General features: G+C 37.5%; 3 protein-coding genes across 3 annotated transcripts in view; 1 reads left to right on the top strand and 2 right to left on the bottom strand.

Annotated features, from left to right (window-relative positions):
- Nucleotides 1-565, bottom strand: part of LOC109963562 (uncharacterized) — a 10,722-nt gene extending 10,157 nt beyond the window's left edge. Inside the window, exon 1 of the mRNA XM_020606190.1 lies at nucleotides 547-565. The gene's annotated coding sequence lies outside the window, so the exon portion shown is untranslated. The remainder of the gene's footprint in view (nucleotides 1-546) is intronic.
- LOC109965717 (uncharacterized) lies at nucleotides 372-5,620 on the top strand. The gene is made up of 7 exons (XM_020609976.1): nucleotides 372-1,846; nucleotides 1,976-2,094; nucleotides 3,016-3,112; nucleotides 3,283-3,628; nucleotides 4,455-4,577; nucleotides 4,797-4,936; nucleotides 5,387-5,620. Exons 1-7 carry the CDS (start codon nucleotides 1,835-1,837, stop codon nucleotides 5,600-5,602), a joined length of 1,053 nt encoding a protein of 350 aa, XP_020465632.1. The 5' UTR covers nucleotides 372-1,834; the 3' UTR covers nucleotides 5,603-5,620.
- Nucleotides 5,621-6,728: 1,108 nt separating this feature from the next.
- Nucleotides 6,729-10,221, bottom strand: part of ace2 (angiotensin I converting enzyme 2) — an 11,390-nt gene continuing 7,897 nt past the window's right edge. The window contains exons 12-20 of the mRNA XM_020609990.1: nucleotides 10,123-10,221; nucleotides 9,806-9,904; nucleotides 9,013-9,135; nucleotides 8,640-8,818; nucleotides 8,310-8,368; nucleotides 8,107-8,204; nucleotides 7,888-8,004; nucleotides 6,933-7,127; nucleotides 6,729-6,847 (exon numbers count right to left, since the gene is read on the bottom strand). The exon at nucleotides 10,123-10,221 is cut by the window's right edge and continues 6 nt beyond it. Coding sequence (XP_020465646.1) covers nucleotides 6,745-6,847; nucleotides 6,933-7,127; nucleotides 7,888-8,004; nucleotides 8,107-8,204; nucleotides 8,310-8,368; nucleotides 8,640-8,818; nucleotides 9,013-9,135; nucleotides 9,806-9,904; nucleotides 10,123-10,221 — 1,072 coding nt within the window. The 3' untranslated portion in view covers nucleotides 6,729-6,744. The remainder of the gene's footprint in view (nucleotides 6,848-6,932; nucleotides 7,128-7,887; nucleotides 8,005-8,106; nucleotides 8,205-8,309; nucleotides 8,369-8,639; nucleotides 8,819-9,012; nucleotides 9,136-9,805; nucleotides 9,905-10,122) is intronic.

Below are 10,221 nucleotides of genomic sequence, written 5' to 3'. Positions count from 1 at the left end.
TGTGTGTGTCTGTTGGTTAAGTGGTGTGTAGCTAAAAACATTCTCACGACCTCTAGTACATGTCGTGACTTAAACATAAGAACATATTATGGCTAAGGCTACAGTTCTACACGTCATAATAATAATATTAAACACCCTGTCTGCTGACAGTCATCAACTCTTCTCTCTAGTTATCCTTGACCAGATGTACCCTGTAGAAACTCATAAGCATGACTAAGCATTTAACAGTCTAACTAGACATCCTATCTCCACTAAACATTTCTAATACATAAAGTATCTATCTGACTAAAAATACCTAACAGATTTCATTTTTAAATAACACACTGTGGCTATGCTTCTCCTACAGTAATAAGCTGAATATGTAAAACAGTGTAAAACAGTGTATTAAAAATGGCCACACCAGTATTCAAATGAAGAAAGTGCAGAGGTCAATATTACACAAAACCATCAGCAGCTACACTGATGAAAACCTTTCTGAGCAGTCAGACATGTCATGCAGAAGCTTATGTGCTGTAAAGCTAGTCTGTGTTCACTGCATCACAGTACCTTTTCAGTGCCGATTACCAACTTATGCTTGCTTCTGAAATGGTGGAAATATGGTCGTGTCTCAGCTCTGGCACACTGCAGTGTGGACGGTGGTAGACCCTAAATTTTGCGACAGTAGCGTGCGTCTATCATGTAACTCAATCCACCGTTACATCTACAGATTTAGCTGGACTTAACTGGCTGGACAGGGAAACCTGGAAATAGCTTCTGTGTGTGTGTGTGTGAGCTTGTATAAAATTAGTAACACAGCTCATCTCAGTATCAAAACAGTGATACTGTTGCAGTAGCAGATAGTTTGTGGCCATGTGCACAGACTGCTGTGACACGTCTCTCCTTTATTTAACCTTTTTAGTGTCTCACTAAACTATCAGAGAGAGACAGCTCGCCAAGATGGCATAAATAAGAACAATAATTAAAACAATACAAACAACAACTACAAGAAGGCTGTTTAAATCCAGGTAACCAATCCAGGTAAAGGAAAAGTTTGACATTTGGGAAATATGCTTATTCAGTCTTGAATTTCTTGCCATGAGTTAGATGAGGAGATAAGAACTTCTTTCATATCAGTCCTTAAAACATATTGCCCCTATAACATTCACAAGCAGTATTACAGCTTGTAGAAAAACCCTTCGATTTCTAACTGAATAGTTCATTGTACAGTAGAAACACACATCCAGACACAGACAGTAGCACAAAGCCATATTGTTTACTTTCCACCGTCACAGTGGAAGTAATATTCTTCCAGCAGTTCCTTCGTTTATTGTGACATACTGTGAAACAGTCAGTTATCATTTCCTCCTCTTTCTAATCAGGATTTTGTGTTCCTAAATAAAAAAGTGAAAATCTGGTTTAAAATCTGGTTTACATTTTATATAAGATGTTAACTGTTTGAGTGGCAGTAGAGGATGCTGTGCTCACCTGGTAACTTTCACTTGACCTCTGCTGCTGTTAGCGACTGTTTACATGTAAAAAATCTGACTACAGTTAACTGAACTGGATTGATTAGAATTAAGATTTTGTTACCTCTTTTGTTCCTACACATTTGGCGCAAGTTCTGTTTTTCTAACAAAATTGTATCTGCTTTGTATCACCGTATCTGCTTTAAGTTTTAAATGTAGTAATCTTCCTCTTGTGATATCAGTTCCCCATTCAAAACTGTCCCTGTGGCCCCGGTTCCTATTTCCCTTTTTTCTGCTGTGAAGCAGAAGCACAAACACACCGAGGGCTTTATAAGACGATCACTGCCACTTCAGTTTTTAGCAATAACGGCAGCAGACACTTCAGCACCATGAATCCTACGGTGGGTGACAAATCTCTTTATAACACTGAACAATGCTAAATATGAAATACATTTTAAATGGTATGACTGTGTATATTGGTTAATGCTCCTTGTTCAGAGAAAGACTGTTTATTTGTTCCTAAATGTCAGGGTTCCGAGGGTTATCCGGTTGATGGAAGCGTGCTGATCCGCCACCAGAACCATGAAGGAAAGCATCAGTATGAAGTGGAGAATGTGCTGGAGTACAAAACCACCAAAATGTTTGTCAGGTATATTGTTTAGTCAACTCTCTGTTGTTTCATTGACTAACACAGACTAATGTAACAAAACATTTTTTCAGTTTTTTTGCTTTTTGTAGAAAACAGTCTCAGAGGAAACCCCGGTTAATGTGTCATGCTACTTTCACTACAGAATGTAATATCCAGAATACAAAATGCTTTCCTGTGTGAGGTAAAATTAAATGCAAAAAAAGGTATAAACAATGTTAAGTCCCTAAAAATAAAACCTGTTAAATAAATAAAATTTAAATAAGAGGGCATAAAAAACTATTTCTGGCAGACAAAAAGGTGAGTCAATAAAAATGTTTAAATTCATATTTTAAAAGTCCAGTAGTAGAACAAATATTAACTGGAATATTGGTTTATTGCTTGAATAGTAAATAGTGATTTTATTTATGTTAATTAGACCTCAAAGACTGACAGGCAAACATTTTGTTAATGTATTAATAATTTTAGTCACTTATTATTCAAATACCCCAAATATTTGATGGTTTTAGATCTTTAAATTTGATTTCCTGGTTTTCTTTCTCAGATATGATAATCAGTTTGCATTTTGGACAGTAATCTTTGACATTTTTCAGACAAACACAGTTACTCAAGAAAATAATCTATATTAATAGTCACACATTAATAGTTACATGTAGGTGTCATTTAATCAGACTTAAAATTAATGAAAAGAGCACAGAAAAAACAGGTCTTGTGACAATCTACTATTTGACCCATTGGTACAACTTCAGCATCATGAGGTCTGCAGTATTAAAGATCACACAATAGTGAAAAAAAGGATTTTGGTCTTGATGTTCTGCCCAAATGCTTTCTTAACAATTACAGAGACAGAAATAAACAGACAAAGTGATGCTATTGATATTTCTGTGTCTTTTCTACTTACTTGTTTATCCATTTTTTTTACAGGAAAGGAGACAAGCTGATGCAGATAAATGGCACAGACCTGCAGGATCTTACACCCAAGGAGGTGGCACAAATATTAGCTAAGCCTAGTCCATGGCTGGTGAGTTTACTGGCTGAAACATCTACCATGCTAATCTGTCACACTGCTAGTTGATTCAGTTCATGTCAAACTGAATAAAAATGTTTGACTGTGGCACTGGCCCACAACGTGTCAGTCATTGCTCAGTCTGACTTTACAACCTATTGACCCTATTCTTCTGGACTCTTTAGACGGTGCGCAATGTGGAAAAGATAGAGGAGCACAAAGAGCAGCCCTCCCCAACTGAGACAACTTTACAACCTGTCTCCAAGGAATCCATAATGCTCAGTTTCAGCATGAAGATGAGGAGGGAGGAAGACCTGGTAGAGACTGAAGTGGAGCAGGAGGGATTAGGGGATTTTGATTGCCAAACTGAAGATGAGGAGAATGGGGAAGGAAAGGGTCTGTTCATCATTGCCATGAAGAAAACCAGCATCACTTTGGTGAAAAGCAGGGGTAGCAGCTCTGGGAGCCATGGGTCACGATACACCTTAAATGATGTTGTAATGGTGACAGAATCCAGCACAGTGACACTTGGTGAGTTCTAGTCTCCTATCTTGCCTTTCTTCTCTTCTCTTCTCTCTTTTGTTAATAATAGTAGTTATGTACTTAATTACTTAGTTTTGGTTTCACAATTTCAAATTTATTCTAGAATCTAATATATTTATAAAAACATATCAAACTTGGCCAGGAATAGAAAAGCTAAGTCCTGGACTTTATTTGCATTGTGGGTTTTACACAGTTCACTGACTTTTACCAAGAGGGAGATACAGTAGATATTCAATGTCTGACATAAAAAAGTAGCAAAAAAAGAAGGAATCAGCTTAACTGCTGTACTGCATGTACTTAAGTACTGTAATACACATGTTCGGTTACTTTCCACCAGTGTCAAAGAAATCATAATATAAAAGACAACCACTGTGAAACAAGTTTGAAATACAAATATCACCGAATTACAAAGCAGATAAAGAGGAATACTTGTTCAGCTTTTTCCAGACAGGAGGGCTCATCTTCTCCAGGATGTTGCTCATGTTAGTAGCACCAGAATACTGAAAGAGTTTACCTTACGGACTTACCCCACCTAGTAAAAGTAGGTCATTTTCATGTAAAATCCAGTTGTATAGAGTCAAGATCATTTCAAGAGAGATCCACATGTGTAAAATTAAAAACAAACAAGAAAACATAATACAATATAATAGCATAGTACTGCTATCCATTGACAACCATGGATCCCCAAATAAATAAACAATTGAAAAAGCCCATCAGATTATTTGAAGAGAAAAAGCATCATAATTATTTCTCAACAAAAGGAATATAAATGATGAATTATATGGCTTCTGACTGTTCCTTGTGGCACTTTCAGTACCAAGGGGCTCCACTTTCAAACAGCCAAGACCAGTAGAGGCCTCAGTCGAACATGTGGCTTCCCAACTATATCTCAGAGCTATTTGTTCTCAGAAGACTGTTTATCCTTCAACCAATCCAGGTTTGTCATTCAGAGCAGCACACTGCAGCATGGCATAAAATAGTGACCTGATTTTTTTTAAATTACAACCACCACAGTTGTAATTTTTTGTCAAATACTTTTTTCATTCATTTATTATCATGTGCAATTTACTGTTGACCTAAAAGAAAACATTTTTTTTGCTCTAATGGGGGAATTGATTAGATTTTTTTTTAAATGTCATAATACTTTTGTGTCCAGAGAGGATGACCATCTACCACTACAAGTCAAACAGTCTGAGCGGGTTGTTCAGAGGAATGCCAGTAGTCCTAAACTTTACTGAGTCCAACTGCTTCCTCAGGTGCTGCAAAGAAGGCGAGAATGTGCTGCTACGGGTGGAGGTAATAGTTACTGAGCAATTTCATGTATCTAGAGTTAATGAGCATTAACCTGTTTTTTAGTCAGAGGCTAACAACTATTAGGTATTGCTTGTACATTATACAGTACTGATCTTTAGCCATTTTTGCATTTACCAATCAGCACTAAACACAAAGTGTAGCTGAGACTGATTGTGTTTAGTTTGGCAGGTTTTTGCTCATAAAGTACTGGACAAATGACATTTATTGACTTGATAGTGATTAGTGAGCAGACACATTTATACAAAATTTCATGGCAGTCTGGTCTGAAAGTGGTGGACTGATCAAATGACCAACATACAATCCTGTCACTGTTTCAGAAAAGTGAGATTAAAGTGATGTTAAACAGATGCAAATTATTGATTAAGAAAAAGACAAGTTGATCACTGGGACTTGGATACTTACACAAAGTAATCCCCACTTTTGTTATTGTAGACATGTGAAATGCACAGGCTGAAGCAGATCTCCGAAGACGATGAGATCGCTCTCTCCTTCCTGTTCTACATGAAGTCTAACAGGTCAAAACAGATGAAGTTTGAGTCGGCACTGCACCGTGGCTGGTTCATCCAGATAACCAACACAGACGCACCAGTGGAAGTGGGCAACACGGAAAGGCAAGATCATTCATTTTTCTTCATCATTCAGACATGATGTAGTCATTTCCTCCATTTGCATATACAGTTCTCAGTCAGTTTAACATTTAAAATTTCCTTGTGAATTTTATTTGGGACTTGAAGATGATTTTAAACTAAAGAAAAACACAAGAGGAGCTCTTTTGTTTGAGCCACCTGGTCCAGTGTCAAAAAACAGTGTCATTGCAAATTTTGCTTTTGCAGAAATGCTTAGATATACAGTATATCGTACAGATATATCAATTTGAAAAACAGTTTGTGCGTGTGTGGTCCAGACTTTGATATGTGATGTCATTTTTGTTAATCAGCTTTGTTGTTTAAAGTGACCTCAAGCTCAAGCTATTTTTCACAAGAATGAACATCTTATTATTACTGATTATACAACAACATATTCAACTTTACTCTAATGACATGCTGTGATCTTGAGAAAAATGCCTTTGTACATGTATTTACATCTAAACTGTGTATTTTTTCCATTTTACACTAACAGTGTTTTGCCCCCGCACACTGTTAGCACCAAGTTCTTTGAAAATGAAACATTTCAGCAATAAACATGAAGCAAACATTTTCACTAAACTTAACATTGGTATTATGCTGCAAGTGAATCTACTAGGTGCACATCACACATCTTAATCTGACATTTAAAAAGCAAGTATCAAATAGTATTCATTTATGCAGAAATACTTGTCTGAACATCACAGAATATAAAATATTGGATAGCAAAAAGAACAAATTCAGTTTTTGGTTTGATCAGCTACCATTAATTTGAGTTGCTCAAGACTGAAAATCTCTGAACTTCCACATCATTACAGCAAGAAATAGGGCAGGACATTTTGAATTATACAAATGTAAGGTTCTGCAAACTACAAAGCAAAACTGCAAAAACACTGCACCCTCTGAACCATGTGGTATGGAAGATACATGGCAGAGAATAGAAAGGACCTGGCTCAGGGGGTATTCTTATTTATTACCTTTTTGTCTTCTTTAAACTTGTCTAACTTGATTTTGTTTTTTTTACTTTAATTTATTTTTATGTTTGGCAAGAGGTCATAGAGCACTGGTCAAGGAAGGAAAGAATTTTTTGCTTTTTGTTCTCGGACAGTGGTTATGATCCTACTACACATGAGCACTGACGACACCTTCCCTCTGTTCTTTGGTGAATCAGAATCCAGTTTGTTCATTATCACAGTTGTCAAAGGCTTTGTTAACTTGTCCATCAGCGTTTGTATCATATGGATTCTGCACAACTGTCTTGTTAGAATTTCTACAAACACACAAAGGAACACAACTCACAGTTATGCAAGTATTTGATCTATTATGTTAGAAACATTCATCTTAATTAAACCCACCTCTTGCGTTCTCTGACACCAGAGATGACGAGATAAATGCCCATTAGCGCTACAAGGCCCATGACCACCCCAAATACCACCAACCACACCTCCACTGGCTGCTCCATAGGAGGAGCTAGTGTTGCTGGAATACCCTCAAACTCCAGTGTCCTGTCATCCAGTTGGAAGGCATCATTGATTCGGCCTCGACATAACCTGGAATCAATATCAAAATGGGTTCATTACTGCTCACTTTCAAGATCATACAAAGATCATATCAATATTGCAGGAAGCAATTTCATTCAAATTCTTATGCTAGAAATTATAGGCTTAGAGTCTCAAGATATGCTAGCAGCTCTGTGAAGCTGCACTAGGGCACAACAGTGTTTTGGAGTGCTACATGCCAACATGTCCATGTGTCACATGTTCACAGTGACAATGCTAACACGATGGTGTTTAATGTTTTCTAGGACTGTCCTCCTGACAAAAAAGAGACTATATGTCATTTTTTGCCAGGAGGTTATTAAGACCAATAGTTATGTATTAACCTTTGGTTTATGACATGAGCAAAGTAAGAAATTAGGAAACATAGTAAGTGGCAACAGACAGTTTGTGTTAAGAGGAGTTTGGGGCAGATGACTTTGCACATAAATCACAAGACTCAGGAAAATGGGGTTCAATTCCAGTAATATTTTACTAGCGACACACAGACTGCAATTTTCTTTGTCTGGTTATGATTTGTTTTTAAAGACTGACCCGCTAATTCTGATTTTGGCTGTTTCTGATTTTCTGTCTCAGAACTGTAACTGACAGCATTCGCAGACATTTTTGTAACTTTTCTTTACTGAAAAATTAAATTTTAATGAAAATAAAACACTGTATTAAAGTTTTTTCCTGTCTTTCCCTGACTCTGTTTTTTTTAACATATCTCCAAGTAAAAGACTAAAATCATTTAATTCATTAGCTTGTAGCTTACCGTATGGCAGCCTTCACGTCAGCCTTTGGGATAAATATAGAGGGACTTGTGGGGTCGGTGACCATAATGTAGAAGGAGATTCTAGGACTCTCATCATAGCTGAGAACATTATCTGCTCTGCAGGTGCAAACAAAGAAATGCCCTCAAAACCATTGTGGTAACAAAAGATCATCAGAGGAACACAAAGTATAAAGCATCCAGTCCCAGGCTGATACTAACGTGAAGAAAAGGGTCTTGTTCTTGTGGCTGTAATACTGCCTCAAAGAGTAGGCAATGTTGGCCTTGAACAGGTACAGCTCGTTGGCATTCCAGGGATACTGAAACAAATTTTAGTTCATTAATATTTGCCACAATATCAAATAGATTGCTGTTGTAATCCCAATATAGTAAAAACATTTTTAATAATGATAAATAATACTCACAGCGTTATTGCCCATGGCAGCCTTCAAACTTAGCCTCACTTTAATGGCATACTCGGAATCTGTACATAAATCATTTATTCATTTTAATTCATGTAGTTGGATCATGAAAATATGTCTAATGATAACAACAGTGACTTAAGTCTTTTTTCTGACTTCCTTAAACTGTCCTCGGGGGTTTTATTTAATTTCAGTGGTCCTCAAAAATCACTATTTGCTGTTTTTACTCTTTGGATTTTGTGTGCATTAAACAAACAAAATGTTAAATAGTGAGTTTTGGAGGTGCTGGCACAGAGCCGTGCTAACTGCTGACCATTCATTTAGTGTACTCACATGAATCTATTGTTGTCTTCCAGTCTGCAGTCCTGTTGTGCTTCTTGTTCTCTGCAATCAACCAGTCATGAAGTTTTTGGAAGTAGTTCAACAGGGGCTTGGCATCCATCTTAACATCACCTGATATTGTATGCAAAGCCCTGGTCCAGGACTGGGATCTTCCCAGCTCTAACATATTCCTAGCAGAAAACATTGATGATGTTAGTGATAATAACATGTCATATAACGTACACACACAGTATATATATACAGCACCACAGTAGTATATTTCACATGGTGAGATGGCTTTTCAAATGGAAAGTGGTTAGGTCTATCACAGGGATGACTAAAACAAGTAAACAGTCTTCACAGAAGCATAAAATGTCATTCATACCTCAACTTTGTTCCTGCTGCTATTGAACCAGTAATGTCACAGGTGGACAGGGGCCCTAGATGACCAGCTGCATCACAGAGCACCTTCTGGAATTGAAACTGGTAAATGGTTCTTGTGAAGTACCTGTATTCAGAACCAGTGACAAACACAGAGATTGGTGGGGCCTTCTCTCTGATAGCAAAACTGGGACAGCAGTTTTTAACCTGGGTTTTCTATTCTTCCTCACCACTAAATCCCTCTCACAGCTTCACTACACAACTACTCCATCTTGTTTGCAAAGGTGTGTGATTCTTCAGTGGTCAGGCCTTAAATAAAAATAAAATAATCATGTCATTACATGGTGACTGAATATGTTTAAAAGAATACCCTTTGGTTGTCTTTTGGATTTTACAGGTAAACGATGGACATGCTTTTCTATGTCTACAGCAGCTTGCAAGATTTTACACATAGCTGAAAACGAGGAAGTCAACCATGTTTGTCACCTTAACAAAAGTGTATAGGTTTTTAATCAGCGTTTAGACATGAAACTGTATCAACATGTTAGTGAGGGTGGTCGTTCATGAGAAAGCAGCAAATGTTCAAACATGCACTGTTTGAGTTCTACACCAAAAACTTTGTTCTTTACACCTAAATGTAAGAACTGAAAACAAAACTTTGTTCTTTCCACCTAAATGTAAGAACTGAAAACAAAACTCTTGGCAAAGCTGATTTATAATAAATCCATAAGTGGCTGGGATTAGGTGTTAATTTGCTTCTACTTCCTGGAAGTGCAGCTTTACAGAAGGAGTGTTACCTGATGAAAGAATAGTCTCCAGATACATGGAACAGAGCAGGTGGGTCACAATAGGTCTCATCTCGTGGCACTGGCTCCACAACGCCTACCAGCTCCCTCCTGTTTTGACAACAGAGAGTCAACACTGATGCAGGCTGATGCCACAGACCTGCAGCAAAGAGGCCACTGAGGTTACATAACATGAAATACCTCAACATTTGTTCGCAGCATGCACTTTTGATGTGCATATTCAATTACGGTGACATTATAAGTCAACACAGTTATATTCAATTCACCTATGACTCTGCATGGATGGCATAACATATATCTGTGCTTACTTCATCTCCCACCAGCGCCGCATCCACTTATCTTTGGTGATGTTCCCTGCAAACACCTGCCACCTCCATTCCTCCAGCATGTAGGTGAACGGCAGTGTG

This window comes from Monopterus albus, unplaced genomic scaffold (assembly GCF_001952655.1).
Source record: "Monopterus albus unplaced genomic scaffold, M_albus_1.0 scaffold4.1, whole genome shotgun sequence".
Classification (NCBI taxonomy): domain Eukaryota; kingdom Metazoa; phylum Chordata; class Actinopteri; order Synbranchiformes; family Synbranchidae; genus Monopterus; species Monopterus albus.
Note: the sequence above shows the minus strand (reverse complement) of the source record. Positions and strands in the feature narration are given on the sequence as shown.

Excerpts from the sequence above, each read along its gene's own strand:
- LOC109965717 (XM_020609976.1), top strand. Across the intron at positions 4,578-4,796 it reads TTATCCTTCAACCAATCCAG|AGAGGATGACCATCTACCAC; the intron begins GTTTGTCATTCA and ends TTTTGTGTCCAG. Across the intron at positions 4,937-5,386 it reads ATGTGCTGCTACGGGTGGAG|ACATGTGAAATGCACAGGCT; the intron begins GTAATAGTTACT and ends TTGTTATTGTAG.